Genomic DNA, 18263 nt, shown 5'->3' on the forward strand with positions numbered 1-18263 from the left:
AGAGTTAATACTGTGCATTGTTGACTTGTGACATTAATTTTGCTTAACTATGATAACATACTTAAATATTAATACTGTCCCCAAGATGGGAATCAACCTGTGAAAAAATGTGTTTGGAGCACTGAAGTGAAATACTTAATAGGACTGTGCTGTTTATATGAAGCATGTAACCTTTAAAATAAACACCAGGATGATAATGTAACCAGGAAATATGTGCATAACAAAATTAACAATGCATTTAAAGCTATCAGCTTTGCCCCCTCCCCACACACATAAAAAGCAAAACCCTCAATACTGTATTGTACTGGTGAAGAAAATTTACCAGGCTGTAGTGATCAGCCCCTCAAGCCTCCTATTCATTACTGCAATTAGCAATCATTAGCCTGAAAAATGGGCCAGTCTGCTTCTTTTGAGACGTTTGCTAAAAAAAAAAAAAAATAAATCTATGAGACAAGCCAATTAGTGCCTGCATCCTGCTGTCTGGGGGGATTTCATTTAGTGACTTGGATGATTTAAGCCATCAAAATATTTTTGTTTTGTTGTCGAGAAAATAATGTTTGTTAAATGAGTGGAACCCCCCAAAGACCCATATGTTGTTGATTTCTGTGCGTCTTTCTAGGCTGCAAGGTGGCTGTAGAAAGGACAGGCTTTGTTGTATGCACATGATTCCTGGAGACTCTTGACAGTGCACAGCAGCTGGTCACAAACAGCACAGACTGTAGCCACCCGTGATGGGCGGGATAGCTTCCCTCAAATAGTTGCACACTTGAGCAAGCCTATTGTCCTCCTATAAAGCAGTTCAACTGTCCATTACCATCCACTGGACAAAAAGATACTGCCTCAGTACTGCGATGACTGCAGCACATATTGTTCAGAGCAATTAATTTGTAAATTGGCAGTTTGGAAATCATGCCATGAATGAACTGGTTACAGTGATCGATTCAAAAGGGCCTCTTTTTCAGATGAAGGAACCTAAGTAATCTAAAATCATCTTGTGAGTTTGAAAAAATTATATTTTGTAGGTAGGGATGAAAACAGAATAAAACACAACATTTCATTTCTGCTCTTGTGTAGTATTGCATTGTGGAGCATGAACATCGACAGCATTGACCAAGTAGAAGTTATTTTTTTCTTAAGAATTCAGAGCCTAAAGTCTACCAGGACAGTCAAAATACAGACAAATAAATTGTCCTACTTGGTAATTTTTTCTATGGCTTTTAGCATATATTTTCCTTTCCTTAAAAAAAGAAAGAGAGACAGTTTCTTAAAATAATGTCTGTTGTGTTTAGCAGTTTTTCCCTTGCAGTATTAATGGAGTATTGCTCACAATCTTTCACCAATATGTTGGGTCAGGCATATTGCTTCTTCCTTTTAGCTACATCCACCCACTGGCAAGGGATAAACTGCTTAGTCCTGTTTCCACTCTATTGGGAAAACAGTTCAACAGGTAAAAAAATACATGGAAAAATAATAATTCAGTACCTTCTTCCATGCAGTCTTACATAGCATAACATAACTTTATTCATCTGTACTGCCATAATTAAACAATTTCTAGGCAGTTTACACAGAAGAGGGCTGGACAATCATCGAAATACAATTAACTGAAATACAGCAATTTTCCTAAAAAATTCAGTATAAAATTTTAGTTAACAGTAATGTCCTCATTTAGGTAATAAATTTATCAAACAACTTTGACTTGATTACTTTTCGAAATGCATCATAAGACAACACAACTCCACCAGGACTGCTGCTTACTTGCTTGAAATGCAAGAGTCCTGTCCAAAAAGGTCTTATATCTGCAGCCAGTAATTTTTGGATAGGCAAATAAAATGGAATTCCTAGTTATCCTTGTTGGACTATATAACACAAAATGAGATAAAAGGTAATTTGGGTCTATATAACACAAAATGGTCTATATAACACAAAAAGGGACATAAAAGAATTAAAATTCTGATTTATCCAGCTAAGGTTATTTTTATTCAAAAGGCTTCTGCAATGAACCTTTGCATTTGAGAGCCTGCCTGCCATGAATGTAAGGGTGAGAGATACTAAAGACTGAAAAAAATGTCCAGACTGTAAAGATGCCTCATTTTTAAAGGTCCAGATAAACTCCATTAACCTAATGAGATTAGGTTCTTACCTTGCTAATATCTTTTCTAATAGATAGGTATGTCATTCTGGACAGTAGGGTATTCTTCCCATGCTTATAAGCCATGCAGAAGGAATCCATTCCAGGTTTTTAACTCCTCCTTCTCCAGAGGGTTCTGCTGCCCCCTTCAGTTTGTACCAAAGCAGGTGATAACCTTATATAGGAACACATAAGGAGGGGTATGAGAATCCCCAAATTACAAATCTGTTCTACCTTGAAAGTATAACAAACATATTGAACATTTTAACTGAATAATTGAAACACTGAAATAAACAATCAGAAACATTTATGTAGCTCAAACATTCCCCCAGTATGTTATAGCAATAGATCAGGGGTGTTCAACCTTTTGGCTTCCCTGGGCCGCATTGGCCGAAAAAAATGTTTCTGGGACTGCACAAACGCTGCAGCAAGACAAAGGAGGGAGCTGGCAAGACGGTAAACACCCGGGGGCAGCAGAGGAAAACACTGCATCGCTCTCGACCGGGGCCACACAAAATACTTCACGGGGCCGCAGGGCAGGGTTCCAGAATGACACAGTTATCTATCAGAAAAGATATTAGCAAGGTAAGAACCTAATCTCTTTTTCTAGTGCAATAGGCATGTCAATTCTGGACATCAGGGACATACAAAAGCAGTCCCAGAAATCTACAGTGGGACCTCTGCACCTCTTGTAACACTGAGGACCCAAAGATGGTATCCTCCCATGCTGCTATGTCCACTCTGTAGAAATTGGAGAAGGTATGCAGAGTGGACCAGGCCCTACAAATCTCCCCGGGTGAAATCACCCGAGCTTCTGCCCACGAAGAAGCCATGCTTCATGTGGAATGTGCTTTCAAGGAGACCGGAGAATTCTTGCCAAAGGATGAGATAGTCATCCGTATCCATCTTGAAATGGTAGCCTTAGACATTGGTCTACCACATCTAGCCTGACTAGTGAGCACAAACAGATGGTTTAACAGTCGGAACTCATTGGTGACCTCTAGATTATGTAGGAAGACTCTCATCACATCCAGCTTTCTCAAAATCCGGTCCTTCTTCTTTGACCCTATGGTCTTGAACGCTGGCAAGCGTACCTTCTGATTGATATGAAAAGCCAAAACAACCGTTGGCAAAAAGGACGGGATCATGTGCAAGGAAACTCCTTCCTCCATGAACTCCCTGCACGAAAGGGCCTGCAGCTCCAAGACTTGTCTCACTCATGTAAGAACCATGAGGAAAACAGTCTTGACAGTAATATACAACAAGGACACCTCTTGAATAGGCTCAAGGAGCTTGACTGAAGCCATGCAAAATTATGTTAAGGTTTCATGACAGAAACAGTTGTCTTAACGGTACTCTGATCCTTAGTACCCCCTTTAGGAATCTCAATGAGAAGGCAGATGAGCTTTGCATCCACAGGCTCTGAAGCATGAGGCACAACACTTGAATCCTGACACTACTGTGAGGCCTTTATCGATACCTGCTTGGAGGTCCAGGCGTTGCTGCTTTCTGCAATGTAGAAAAAATGATAAAATGTCAATGAATTCTTATAAATAGGCCAAATGTTTGCACAAAGTAACTAAAAGACTGAGCTTAAAGTATGCCTACAGGAAGGAAGGGGCCAGATGGTTAAAAGCTACAACCTCTGCACCTTGAGGTTGTGGGTTCAAACTCTAAGCTGCTCCTTGTGACAATATCTGACCAAGCTCTAAAATGTAAAATGCTAACTACCTAAAGTATATATGCTTTCTGCAATTTAGAAAAAAAGATGATAAAATATCAATGACTTCCTATAAATAGACCAAATGTTTACTCCAACCAAGTAAAAGGCAGAGATTAAAGTGTGTCTCAAATTTAGGTTACCGCTGGCTCAACCCACTACTTTAAGAATTAGTTAGGCCAGGCCAGGCCCGGCACAATTTCCTAGAGTCCTAACAGTCTTAAGTAGATATGATTTTAGCATTGTAGAGTTATGTCCTCTTTGGTGCATGGCGGCTGTAACACAGAGTTTTCCTACCCATTAAAAAAAGCTTCTTCACACTATGAAGAAACTGATGCCTAATTTACATATGCCTTGAGAAATGCAGGATCTTGAAAACTCACTTTGAGTTTAAGTATACCGAGAATCAGGGCTACCACTGACTGAGCCCATTGCTTTGAGGATGGGTATTGCCTGGCCAGATGTTACCACTTTCTGTAATGTATAAAAAAAAAATATGATAAAATATCAATTACTTCTTACAAACAGGCCAAATGTTTGCACCAAGTAACTAAAATATTGAGCTTCTCTTTCGTGCATCAATGTAAAACATCTCCCATGCCTTAGCATAAGCAATCATAGGCTTCTTGGCTCTGAGGTGAGTAACAATGACTATCTCTGAGTAACCTTTGTGCTCTTAACACCGCACGCTTACAAGCCATTCTTTAAGACTAAAGTGATCATACTGGGTCCTGAGATAGAAAATTGGGCTATACCTGCAGTCTGAGACTCTGGTCCCTCTGAAGATGAACTAGTTCCACGTACCACAGCCAGTCTGGTGCTATGAGGACCACTCTCCCTGGGTAACTTGCTATTCTGTAAAGTATTGGCCCTATCATGGGCCATGGAGGAAACAGGTACAAGAGTTTGTTCAATGGCCACGGCTGGACTAGGGCATCCAGACCTTCACTTCCAGGCTTGGATCTTTGACTGAAAAACTGGTCCACCTTTTTGTTCCTTGCTGTAGCTATCAGAATGAAAGTTGGCCAACCCCACTGAAGAACGATGGACTGGAATGCTGCTGCAGATAACATTCATTTTCCTGGGTCTAAGGTCTGCCTGCTGAGGTAATCAGCCTGGACATTGTCCATTCCTGCTACATGTGCCGCAGATATTTCCTGTAGGTGTAGTTCTGCCCACTGGAACAATAAGTGGACTTCCAGGCTCAGCTGCACACTCTTGATGCCTCCTTGGCGACTGACATATGCCACTACTATAGTATTGTCCAAGAAGACTCAGACTACCTGTCCTTCCAGACTCTTCTCCAGCTTTTGTAACACCAATTGAATGGCTTGAAGCTCCAGTCTGTTGATGGACCATTTTCTCTGGGAGGCTGACCACCACCCCTTAACTGGGTATCCATTGTAATGGCCTCCCCAGCCAAACAGGCTGGCATCCATTGTAAGAATCACCAACAAAGTCATTCTGAGGGGCATACCCCATAATAACGACTGTGGCTGGAGCCACCAACTCATACTGCAGTTGGATTCCGGAGTCCACAGGAGAGTCATTTGAAGGGAGTCCTTTTGTGGGGATCACTGAGACAGTAGAGGACAGTTCTGGAGAGGGATGCATGTGAGCCTTTGTCCAAGGGACTACATCTATAATGACTACCTTGGATCTTAGTACCTGAAGATAGTGCCAGGAAGATGGAGCTGTCTTGGCCATCAAGTCCATTATCTAAGTGCAGAGCTTCTGTATGCATGCCTCTGGAAGACAGACCCAAGCTGTACTTTTGCTAACACTCTGCATGACTTTTCTGGATGCCCAACCACGGAGTCTACAAACCAGTTAGGGGATGGGCAAACTTGAGCCTGCACCCTCACCAAATGATCTCCAGCACCCAGTGCTGGAGATCTGCTCCTAGATCTCTGCATATGCTGAGAGCTTTCCTCCTATTCTCAGGGGGAAAACTTCAGGTCTGGCATCATTGTGCCTTCTTGGAGACTGAAGAGGGAAGAGGGACAAGGACCAACGGCTTGGATTCGCCTGTGAATCTCTGTCTTGATCCTTGATAGGATCTCCGAAATGAGGCTCCTCCCGAGTACTGTTGAAAGCGCCTGGAATTATGAAAATTAGACCGCTACAAATCTCTAGAGGTTCACAGTTTGCTGTCCAGCAGAGATTTTGGACGGCAATCTACTACACTGAACATCAAATTGTCCAGACCCTTTGCGAACATCATCTGACCCTTGAAAAGGAGTCTGCTGAGAGTAACCTTGGAGGTGGAATCTCCAGCCCTTTCTCTGATCCAGAGCATTCTGCAGGTTGAAATGGAATAAGCTGAGACTTTGCTCATGATTCTAATGATGTTGTAGAGAGCATCAGTTACATAATCCACCCCTACTAGCAAAAGCTGAGGCAAAGGCTCATCCTCTGCCAGGGTGATCCCACGCATCTTGGTATGATAAGCATATGCCACAAGAAAGACTCTGCAGCTGCTTTGATCACTAAGGCCAAAGCTTCGAACTGCCTTCTTAGGACCACATCACTCAGTGATCCTATGTACCCCTTTAATACTACACCTCACTTGGCAGGGATGTGAATTCGTTTACCTGAGCAACCAAGGAATCCACCTTAGGCTGAGCGAACATCTGTTGACACTCCTATGCCATAGGATGCAGCCTAGACATTGTTTTGGCTACCTTTAAAGAGCCCTCAGGGGCATCCCAGTGCTCCGTGACTAAAACACTCATATCAGGATGCCAGGGAAAGACATGGGCTATGCTCTCACTCTGCTCATAATAGAACACTGAGTGGAGGGGGCATGCTGGGAGTCTAACTGTAACTCCTGTAGAGAGTCAGTAATGAGCTCTAATAGCACCAAAAGCTTGAACAATCAGCGTACAGTGGGATCCTCTCCTTGGTTGAAGGCCACCACTGCTTCCTGCACCTGTTTGCGACCCTGTGTCTCCAGCAGGGGAGACTCACTCTATGACAGCAAGAGAATACAGACTGATCCCTTGCCCATCAAGACCCTGTCAGAAAGTTCCTCAGGATCATGGTCATCCACTGCCAATGTTCCTGATGTGCCCTGGGAGCCCAAGCCCCCTTGCACGACCCCGGCTAACTGCCAGGCTTCATATGAGGATCCCAGCTATCCAAATAAGCTCTCCATATCAAATTAACAAATTCAGGAAAAAGACTTTACTAGGCATCACCAAGTCCCCTTTAGGTAACTCCACCTTACGTCTCTTGGGATCCACGGCTTCCATGTTTTTACACTTAGACACGCTGTTGTTCCAAGACTCCGAGAGGGATTTTCTCTTGGTAGACAGACCTTCTAGAGGTTCCTCAGCCCTAGAGACCAAAGGGTGGGGGTGGGGGGCTAAGCCCAAAACTCCCGCCTCCCCTTCATGTGCTGTGTAGCATGTGGTCCAAGGGTGCTCTACCAGCATCCATCCAGCACGAGCCTGTCATTTTTGACGTAAAACGATGCAATTTGAAGGATCTGGAATCTTTGAATAAAAAAATTAAGAAATCCAAGTTGGCTGTCACAGCAGCATTTTGAAGACATCCCCAAAACGCCTTAACTAAAAGTTTAAAAAACCTCAGAAAACAACATCTTAGAGGTGGGGGACCCTAGAGGATGTGGCAGAAACCTTTAAAAATAGTTTTTTTCAGACCCCCCCCCCCATTATAATAGCCCCAATTGTAATATCTGTGACATGTGCTCTCAAAGTGCTGCAGCCTGCCTGAGCTCCAAGAAGTAGCTGGATCTTTGAGAAGAATCCCTGCCTCAATCAGCCAATCCTCCAAATGCTGCAATCTTCTGGCTGTCAGTCAGACCAAAGTCGGACTGATCCTCAATCCCCACGGAAATGCGCACATGAAGAGAGGAGGTGAAAACGCAGCCGGCAGATGCCTAACAGCCTGACCTCAAGCCCCTGCGATTCAGCAGCTGAGTTAAGTTACTAGGGATATGGACCCCGAGCTCTACAAAGGTTTCTGCAGGCTTGTCAAACAGGTTCCCAAGGGATTAACCTGCCAGCTGCAGACCCAAGTTTACTTCTTCTCTACATAGGTAGAGCTTTTCCCTGCACTGGGGAGCTCTGGTGCACCAATAGCTGCAAAAACTGCAAAAAATACTGAAAACAAAGAAATATATAGAGCAGATCAGAAAGACACGGCTCACATGCAAAAGGAAAAACTAAAGGGGGCAGCAGAGCCCTCAGAGAAGGCGTCGTCGTTGAAAACCTTCTGCATGGCTCACGAAAACGGGGAGAATACCCTACTGTCTAAAATTACACCTATTGCACTAGAAATAAGAATTGCCATTTTGTCAAATACCTACATTATATTTCATCTTGCTGTATTTTGCACTCAGTTACTACAGAGCAGCACTAGATCACAAAGCTCAGAACATGTTTTCACTGATCAGATACAAAATAAGCCAGTTTTCATGCTGAAAATGAAAACCATACAATGACCATTTGAACCAAACAGCTTTCATCTTTATTTATAAAATTCTATACAAAGCCAGTGTAGTTAAACAATGTTATATGCTACGCTTGAATAAAATACAAAATTATAAAAATATAACGCATTTAAAAGAGAATAGGCCAAGTAAAAATTCTGTTTGAAAATGACCGAGGATGAAATATCAGAAGCAAACTCAGACTATAGGAAGGGAAGGGGAAAGAATATGCTCATGAAGCACAACTTCTGTGAACAGGTAAGGACAGAGTCAAAGCATTTATCTTGGTGGTCAGAGATTTTGAGGCACACAGATCACATGGATGGGAATCTTAAGGGGAGAGTAGATGTCACATGATCCTAGGCATTTGTGATCACGATTGTGTGATTTCTACATATAACGGGCACTTATAGATATAACAATATAGGGGCGAGGAGAGAACCTTAGGCCTTAATCAACAAGGGATTTCAACCATTGCACTCTTTAAGTAGAATATGCATAGGGAATGTGAGTGGTTCAAAATTCAGGCAGGATCTCTCGGCTCTAGTTAAAAAAGCACTATGAAATGTGATTTTCCATTATATGGGAAGGTGTCCCCACACATTGCATGGAGGCACAAGGTGACAAACATTTAAGAAATATTGTTAAATTCTCAATATCATTTTCAATAAGATGTGCAGGTTGAGCCAGTGATGAAAACTCCTGGGGAATTTTTAAAGCGCTCCATTTCACTGATAAAAGCCCCAACACAAGTGTATAAACAATTTCTACAACACGCAGCTACTGCAGAGTGGCTTTGGAACAAAGCTCAGGAAGATGCAATTTTTGCCCTGCATAGATGGTACAGGATTGCATGATTTCCAATGACAAATGTTTTATGAACAACATCCTAAACTGTGTATTCCAATGCCACTACACAGAATTCATGGATGTACTAACTTAATATAATTTTCAACCAGGAACAGTCACACACATGTGACAACTTTTGACATAGTCATTTATAAAGCAGCAGATTCACTAACAAGGCAATCCACCTGCTCCAGCTGGGTTAACTGCAGATATCCCCATGTGTAAAATAGAATATTCAGGAAGAGGGTACACCTCCTGCAGGTGAATATCAGCCAAGACCCTCACTGATGCCACGGATGCGCCGGGCCAACTGAATGTCCTGCACAAATAGTGTGACTCGCTTTGCATGGATAGTACATAAATAGGCATCTTCAAAGAGACGAGTCAAGAAGGCTTCTGCGGCCTGAGGAAAGAGGTGAAAGAAAGCATGACAGTGAAGTAAGCACCCCAGCTCTATCTCAATACTGTAAAGGCAGAAATAACTGATGGCACCAGTGAAAATATGAAGTTAACCTTTACATTTACCACCATCTGTGATCCAAAACAGGCAAACAATTCAGTGGCATGTTTGGCCCACTTGACATGGATTGAAAGCCCCTTCCACCAATCCTATTCTTGCAGCAACCCACTTACCTCCTGAAGGGCTAGCAGGGCCATAGATTGCCATTGATAGTCATAGCCCCGTGTAAAGAGGAGACAGATCTCCCGCACCTGAAAGAGATGAAATGGACCAAGGTGAGGCAGAAACAGGCTACACATAAGACAACATGCACAGGTATGGAAGTTAGTGTGCCTTCTCACATGGAAGGATAGAGTGTGTATTTGTTAATAATGTCTTTACAGAATGGATTTAATCTTTCATATCAGAAAATGAAGTTTATTGTTTTAACAGTTTTTTAAAATATTATTGTAAACTAGATTTGATGAAGAGTGGCGGTATATCAAGTTCTTTTAATAAACATATACATTGTCATTCATGGCCAAAGAAATAGCTACAACAGGGGAAAAAAAACAGAAAGCACATCTCCTTACCAGCCTGCTGAAGGGTAGTTTTCGAATAAGAAGTTCTGTGGTTTTCTGGTAATGTCGAATCTCCATTAATGCTCGAGCACCAGGTCGATATCTCCGCCTTGTTGCTCTGGGCCTCCGGGAACCTAAAAATACAAGTAAAGGATTCTTTTACATATGGGTAGCTGAATGGAATGGGATGTGCCACAGCACCATCAATATTTTAACCAACACATCACAAGAAATTAGAGAACTTGGGAGCAGGGCTGGGGATTTCTTAGGCCCCTCCAATTAAAAATGTGTTTCCCTGCCCCTGCTCTTACGTGAACTACAGAGTGCCCCTACAAGTTGGCCATCTACTTCATATGCCTTCCTAAGTCCTTCGCAGGCAGTCCATTCATGCTTTGCATCTACTAATGTGAAGCTTGCTTAGGGCTTTAGTGTGGCACAAAGCAATGTTACTTACCGTAACAGTTGTTATCCAGGGACAGCAGGCAGCTATTCTCACTAGTGGGTGACGTTATCCAACTGAGCCCCGATGCGGACATCTCACAAGCATACTTGCTTGTAGAAACTTTTAGAAGTTTCGAGTTGCCCACACCGCGCATGCGCGAGTGCCTTCCCGCCCGATGCACCGGGCGTGTCTCCTCAGTTCAGATAGCTAGCAGAGAAGCCAACCCAGGGGAGGTGGGTGGGACGTGAGAATAGCTGCCTGCTGTCCCTGGATAACAACTGTTACGGTAAGTAATATTGCTTTATCCCAGGACAAGTAGGCAGATATTCTCACTAGTGGGTGACCTCCAAGCTAACCACAATGGGATGGTGGGAGAGTTGGCAACTTAGGAGAACAAATTTTGTAACACTGTTTGGCCATACTGTCCATCCCATCTGGAGAAGATATCCAGACAATAGTGTGAGGTGAAGGTATGAACCGAGGACCAAGTGGCAGCTTTACAAATCTCCTCAATCAATGTCAATCTGAGGAAAGCTATAGAGGCTGCCATTGCTCTGACCTTATGAGCTGTGACTTTACTGTGAAGGAGTAATCCAGCCTGGGCATAGCAGAAAGAGATACAAGCCGCCATCCAGTTGGAGATGGTGCGCTTAGAGATAGGGCGTCCCAACTTGTTCAGATCGAAGGAGATGAAAAGTTGAGGAGCAGTCCTGTGAGGCTTGGTGCGTTCCAGGTAGAAAGCCAAAGCACGCTTACAGTCCATAGTGTGAAGAGCTGATTCTCCAGGATGAGAATTCGGCTTCGGGAGCATAACTAGTCGTTCTGCTCGAGGAGGGGATAGAGAGAAGCCAGGGTCAACATGCGAAACTTCTCCCTGACCAGGAACTTGTTGAGCACCCTGAGGTCCAAAATAAGACGGAACAAGGAAGTACCGGGAGTAAAAACCCCTGTTCTGTTGGTCCACAGGGACCGGCTCGACGGCACGAAGCCGGAGCAAAGCCTGAGCTTCCTGAAGAAGAAGGGTGGTCTGGGTTAAGTTGGAAGGATACTCTCTTGGAGGATGTTCCGGAGGAACATGATGGAACTGAAGAGAGTATCCCTCTCTTACGATGGAAAGGACCCAGAGGTCGGTGGTAATAGTCGTCCATCGATGGTAAAAATGATGGAGACTACCTCCGATGGGAAAAAGCGGGGAGGGCAGAACGATGGAAGTTATGCTCCCTACGAGACAGTCAAAAAGGCTGGGGAGCCTTGGGGACAGCAGAAGGTTGAGGCTTTTGTTGGGGCTTCTGCTGGTGCTGCCTCTTCACAGGCGGGCGGATGGTGGGGGCCTGCTTCGGTGGGTAGCGCCTCTGATAAATCATAGGCGGATGAGAAGGACGAGAGATAGCAGGCTTGGGCTTCTGGCGGAGAATAGACTGAAAAGATTTTTCATGTTTGGACAGCTTCTCCGTCGCCGCCTCGATGGATTCATCGAAAAGGTCCGCTCCCGCACAGGGAACGTTCGCTAGCCTGTCCTAGAGATTCGGGTCCATATCAATGGTCCGAAGCAACGCCAAGCATCTCATGGCCACCGAACAAGCAGCAGCTCTGGCCGAGAGTTCAAAAGCATCGTAAGACGATTGCATCATCTGCAAGCGGAGTTGGGACAACGACGCCAGTACCTCCGAGTATTCGAAGCGAGCCTGAGAGTCCAGATAGGGCAAAAACTTTTGAAGAATGGATAGAAAAAATTCAAAGTAGGTCGCAAAATGAAAGCTGTAATTTAGGACTCGAGAAGCCATCATCGAGTTCTGGTAGATGCGCCTGCCAAATCTGACCATGGTTTTGCCCTCCCGGCCAGGAGTGGAGGCATAGACCTGGGAGGAATGAGACCGCTTCAGGGAGGATTCAACCAATAGGGACTGGTGAGAGAGCTGCACCCCGTCGAAGCCCTTATGGTGCACCATGCGGTACCTAGCATCCAACTTCTCTGGGACCGCAGGAATGGAGTATGGAGTCTCGAAGCATCTCATGAAAGTCTGGTCCAGAAGCTTATGTAGCGGCAGACGGAGAGACTCAGCAGGAGGTTGGGGAAGATGCATCGTCTCCAAATATTCCTTAGAAAACTTGGAACCCGAATCCAGGGTGATATCCAGATCCACCGCCATCTGCCTCAGGAAGGACGAGAATGACAACTGGTCCGCCAGGGCCGGGCCTTGAGATGGGCTCGAAGAAGATGAGGCGGCCTGGTCCGCCGAGGCCGAGGACCGGCATGGGGAGAACGAATCCCCGCAGTCCTCGAGTTCTGGCATAGGAGGAGGCGAGTAATCCGGTGAAAACTCCCGAAAAGGTTGCTTACGGCGAGGCGAGGCATGTCTCGATGAATGCCTCAATGAGTGCCTCGATCGACAACCGGAGCTGTGTCGAGAAGCAGACCTCGAGCGTCGAGGCGAGCGAAGCCCAGACGAGGCAGCCACCGAGTAGATGGGACTGGAGGCTGTGGATCGAAGCAGTGGAGGCTGAGACGAAGCTCCCCAAGGCTCGAGGCTCAGCATCGAGGAGGAAGTCTCTGGTCCAGGCAAGAGAACTGCGCCATGCATCGAGGGTATCGGTTCCAAAGGTGGCATGGGCAAAGACTCTGCTCCTTGCGAGGCATGCCCCGAAGCCAGACCAGACACTCGCCAAGACTCTGCTCCCAGCAGTGAGAGTGTGCGCCGAGGAGGCACCGGCGGTGGCTCGACCTCGCGGGAGGCTTTCGCGTGCCCAGGCTGGATCTGGGAGAGAAGCGTCGGCCCAATCTTAGTAAAGAGCTCGACAAATCGCTTCTCCATCATGGCATGGAACGAAGCCGGCAAATGGGACCTCCAGCACGGACATCGCTAACTCAGCCGCCAGGGGGCTTGGGCTTAGAAGCCTTGGGCACCTTGAGCACCACTGGAGGAATGGGAGGCTGCGCTACCTGACCTGAGACAGCGGAAGGCACCGCAGCAGGCGTCGGAGTCGAAGCCGGCACGAACGAGGCAGGCTTGAGCAGACTCGAGGCTGAAGATGTTGAAGCGGAAGTCGAAGGCGTGGCGCTCTGCGATGAGGGCAGCTCCAGGGATGCCTCCATGCTAAACAACGACTCCCACAAAACACAGCGATGCTTAAAAGCACGTGCTGTAAGTGTGGAGCAAGGCCAGCACGATTTCGGAAGATGTTGAGGCCCCAGACACTGAAGACAGCGTCGATGCGGGTCCATCAACGAAATCGCGCGCTGGCACTTGACACACTTTTTAAAACCGGTAACAGGCCGGGACATAGACCGAAAAAGCTCCATATGGCCTGCCCGGTCGAACGATCGAAAGAAATATATTTTTTTAAAACAAGAAAACGCAACGTGAGCCAACGATAATGAGCCCAAAAAACTCAAAACCGCGGGCACAGAAGGCACAAGTGAAGGAACTTCGCGCAGAGAGTAGAAAGACAGACTTCTCAGCTCCGCAGAAGAGAAAGAACTGAGGAGACACGCCCGGTGCATCGGGCGGGAAGGCACTCGCATATGCGCGGTGTGGGCAACTCGAAACTTCTAAAAGTTTCTACAAGCAAGTATGCTTGTGAGATGTCCGCATTGGGGCTCCGTTGGATGACTTCACCCACTAGTGAGAATACCTGCCTGCTTGTCCTGGGATAAAAGCACATTCCTCGCTTTCCTCCACCATCTTCTCCTTATTTAAGTGAGACAGCACAGAATAATAATAATAATAGTTTATTTTTGTATACCGCCACACCATCAGTTCTTAGCAGTTTACACAGTAAATTACAAAGTATTTAAGATACAGAGTCATGATAGACACGATAGCCATGATAGAAACCTTCAAGATCCTGAAGGGTATAGAAAGGGTAGACAGGGACAGATTTTTCAGATTATGGGGAACCACAAGTACAAGGGGGCACTCGGAGAAATTAAAAGGGGACAGGTTTAGAACAAATGCCAGAAAGTTCTTCTTTACCCAGAGGGTGGTGGATACATGGAATGCGCTTCTGGAGGCTGTGATAGGCCGGAGCACGTTACAAGGCTTCAAAGAAGGTTTGGATAGGTTCCTAGAGGATAAAGGAATTGAGGGGAACAGATAGGAATAGAGGTAGGTTTAGGGATATTCTGGGACCACTGCTCGGGAGTGAACCGCTGGGCGAGATGGACCTCTGGTCTGCCTCAGCGGAGGCAACTTCTTATGTTCTTATACTAACTGACAAAGTACAACCCTAACTTATTCAAACGAAATATGCACAATACAGATTATTTATACTAAAATAGATAAGCTTCTGTAAACCTTATTCCATAAAAATAATAAAAATCCATTTATCATATTGATATCTATTAAGTATTGTACTGTTTAAATAGATAGGTCTTAAAATCTTTCCAAAATTGCTGATAAGTGAGGGCTGGAGTAATAAGAGCATTCAAGCACATATTCATTACTCCTACTTGAAACACCAGAGTCCTATTTAAAAATTTCTTAAAATGGCACGCTTGCAGGAAAAGCAGATTGATCATAACCATGATCATTTCCCTCAAAGTACAGGCAGTCCCCAAGTTAGACACCCGACTTAACTATGACTTGTACTTAAGAATGCAGTTGTAGCTTCATCCGATTTCATTGAGCAGTATTTCCAGTTGCATAGACTCCTACACGTCTCCTATAGCAGATTCAGGAATGAAACATGGCCACATTAAGAACAGTGTGTGGTTGTGCATGCTGTACCCTAGAGGGAACACTGGTAGGGACAGTTGGCCCTTTTATCAGCTGGGAGCAGAGGCAAGCAGCAAGAATTTTAAAATCTACAAGTTTTGAGTTACATACAAGTCTGACTTAAGAACAGCTTTAAAAACATAACTTGTTCTTAACCTGGGGACTGCCTGTACATCTTTTCCACCTGTGGGTACTTAAGTTCATTACCAGGTTCCTGCTCATTCTGGGGCCCAACTCCCATCTCCATGCAACAGTGAAGTCACAACCCTGCTGATGAGATCACATGGTACAGACCTCCATAGTCATCAATGTCATGTAAGAAGATAATTTCCTGTTCCTTCATGATTTTCACACCCTTCTCCCCACCCTTTACCATTCAAATAACACAGGCTATCCCTCAAGGTTATCCATAAATCTTAACATCAATACTGCTCTGTTCATACTTTATTACATTAGTGCAAGCCTATGGGTCTCAGCCATTAGTGCTGTACTTATGTTTTATGTGCATCAGTGTGATATCTGCATGAGGCTCTGAAGAAGCTCTTCAACTATTAGTGCTGTGCATATGCATTCCTTATGTGAATCAGTGTGACACTTGCGGGGGGGGGGGGGGAGGCTCTAATTTTGCACACTCCCTTCCCAGTGGCACCCTCTCCTCCTTACTCGGGCGTCCCGCTGGAGCCGGCGGAGGACTCCTGGCTACAGTCACTCTCCTAGGGGTGCGGGTCTTCCTCCTGCTGGCACTAGGCCCCGGGTTCCCACTCGTGCTAGGGCCCGAATCACGGCTCGTACTAGGGCCCGATTCCCGTCGCATGACTTCACCAAACCGCGTCCAAGTATATTTTAAACGACGACAGCACTCTTATGCCTTCATTTACACCGCGCCTGCGCGCACAGGGCTCTCACTCATTCCTAATCATCAAACAACCTAGTTCAAACTACCCGCACGTTCTGCCTCCCTTCTCAAACGTCACTTCCTTCCCTATTTTATGTGTGGGGTGGGTATTTTTTGTTTGTTTGTTAGGTATGGGTTTTCACCACGTGCCCCTTCCTCCAGACGTTGCTAGGCCAAGACTTGAGGGACACATTGAGAAGCGATCGAGGGTTGGTTTATGCTCATGATTCAAGTTCAACAAGTTATATTTCGTTTGATTATGTTTGTAGGTCTTACAAGCCTTCACCTCCAACGTCAAAATCTAATATAGAACCCTTACACGCACATGCGCAGTTGAAATGGCGTGATCCCTGCCGCTGTGATTTGTGCTTCCGTCGCCGTTTTCCATTTGCGGCACATGCGCGGGGAGGGAGCCTGTGGCAGTTTGATTTGCAGCGCGTAAGAGGAGCCTGCGGTGCTGATTTTCCCCATTGCCGAAGTCACTTCCAGCCTAGGGCAGGGAAGGCTTCAACTCGCTGCTCCTGCTTGCTTCGGGCCTTCCTTGCTGCCGGGTCCTACTCCTGCCTTCGCGCAAAAAGAAAGTAGGTGGGAACTGGCAGCGAAAAGGACCGAAGCAAAGAGTTGTAAATGCTGCGCTGCCAGGGCCGGATTCATCAATAGGTCCAAGAGGCATGTGCCTAGGGCCCAGAACTGTGAGAGGGCCCACTGAAGGAGGGCAAAAAGAGAGCCCCCCCCTGGTTTGATTTTTTTTTTCAAACAGCGATTATTGGCAACAGCCCCTCCCCCCGTGCGGCAATCAAGATCGGCAATGGGCCCCTCCGGCACTCAAGATCGGCAATGCCCCCCCCCCTCCCCTCTGGCACTCAAGATCAGCTACGGGCCTTCTCACCCTGGCATCAACAGCACTTCAGATCGGCAACGCGGTGCTCAGCCCAAAACTCCCTCTGACACAGCTTCCTGTTTCCACTCAGGAAGATCGAGTCAGAGGGAAGCTTTGGACTGAGCATCGCGTTGCTGATTTGAAGTGCTGTTGATGCTGGCGGGGACCCGTTGCTGATCTTGAGTGTCATCGCGGGGGGGGGGGGCTGTTGCCGATCATGAGTGTCATCACGGGGACGATCTTTGTTGCCAGAATCAGAAAGATGAGAGGAAGGGAGAGAGATGGGCCTGAGGTGGATGGAGAGAAGGGGACAGATGATGGAAGTGGGGAAAAGGGAGAGCAAGAAGAGAGCAGATGATGGAAGTGGGGGAAAGAGAGAGAAGAGGCAGATGATGGAAGTGGGGAGAAGGGAGAGCAAATGCTGAATGGAAGTGGAGAAAGAGAACACATACTGGATGGAAGGAGGGATAAAGAAAAAGGACATGCTGGATGGGGGAAGAAGATAGAGTTAGTGAGATAGTGGAGGGGTGAAGGAAAGGGGGTGAAGGCATGCTTTGGGTAGACACAGTGGAAAGAGGGAAACTAAGGACTGCATAAGAAGAAATAATTTAATTTAGACGGAGGCAGAAAATAAAGAAGGAAGACCAGAGAAGAAAAGGAAAGAGGAGAGAGAGATGCCAGAGAATGGGGAAGGAGACATAACAGATCTGAGCAGAGGAAATGAGAAGAGAGAGATGCTAAAAACCACAGGGGGGAGGGAAAGAGATGAAAGGAGAGAGATGCCAGACCAAGGGGGGGGGTCAAGAGGAGAGATGGTAGGGAGAGACAGTTTCTGCAAGGGGGAAGACAGTGGATGGAAGAAAGAGAATGACAAGATGAGGAAAGTAGAAATCACATGACAAAGGTAGAAAAAATTATATTTTTTTGCTTTAGGATAAAGTAGTATTGTAGCTGTGTTGATAAATGTTTAGAAATAGAAAATGGAAAAATACGGTGATCATTTTATTGGACTAATTTTAATACATTGTTGACTAACTTTCAGAGACCAAATTCTCCTTCCTCAAGTCAGGACATGATACTGTAACAGTAGTATACTTTACTGATCTAAGGAAAGAGGGTTTGACCTCTGAAAGCTAATTAAAAAATGTATTAGTCCAA

The 18263-nt window shown here is 45.6% G+C and overlaps 1 protein-coding gene across 4 annotated transcripts; it reads right to left on the reverse strand.

Annotated features, from left to right (window-relative positions):
• Positions 1-1503: 1503 nt before the first annotated feature.
• LOC117356813 (histone H3-like centromeric protein A) lies at positions 1504-16264 on the reverse strand. 4 transcript variants are annotated; one of them, XM_033936532.1, is made up of 5 exons: positions 15994-16264; positions 10186-10307; positions 9787-9864; positions 9339-9556; positions 1504-3637 (listed from the first exon to the last, which is right to left on the reverse strand). In XM_033936532.1, exons 1-4 carry the CDS (start codon positions 16142-16144, stop codon positions 9422-9424), a joined length of 486 nt encoding a protein of 161 aa, XP_033792423.1. In that variant the 5' UTR covers positions 16145-16264; the 3' UTR covers positions 1504-3637; positions 9339-9421. The 4 variants fall into 4 exon arrangements, with proteins under 4 accessions (XP_033792423.1, XP_033792422.1, XP_033792425.1 ...); XM_033936531.1 differs by having other exon boundaries at positions 4232-9556; XM_033936534.1 differs by lacking the exon at positions 15994-16264 and adding an exon at positions 15538-15689 and having other exon boundaries at positions 4232-9556.
• Between the last annotated feature and the right edge of the window lie 1999 nt (positions 16265-18263).

This window comes from Geotrypetes seraphini, chromosome 3 (genome assembly GCF_902459505.1).
Source record: "Geotrypetes seraphini chromosome 3, aGeoSer1.1, whole genome shotgun sequence".
Lineage (NCBI taxonomy): Eukaryota > Metazoa > Chordata > Amphibia > Gymnophiona > Dermophiidae > Geotrypetes > Geotrypetes seraphini.

Bases quoted from the DNA above. Each gene is read 5' to 3' on its own strand.
- LOC117356813 (XM_033936532.1), bottom strand. From the start codon at position 16,144: ATGCGACGGGAATCGGGCCCTAGTACGAGCCGTGATTCGGGCCCTAGC. The intron at 9,865-10,185 runs GTAAGGAGATGT...CATCTCTTTCAG, and splicing joins AACTACCCTTCAGCAGGCTG to GTGCGGGAGATCTGTCTCCT. The intron at 9,557-9,786 runs GTAAGTGGGTTG...CTCTTTCCTCAG, and splicing joins CCCTGCTAGCCCTTCAGGAG to GCCGCAGAAGCCTTCTTGAC.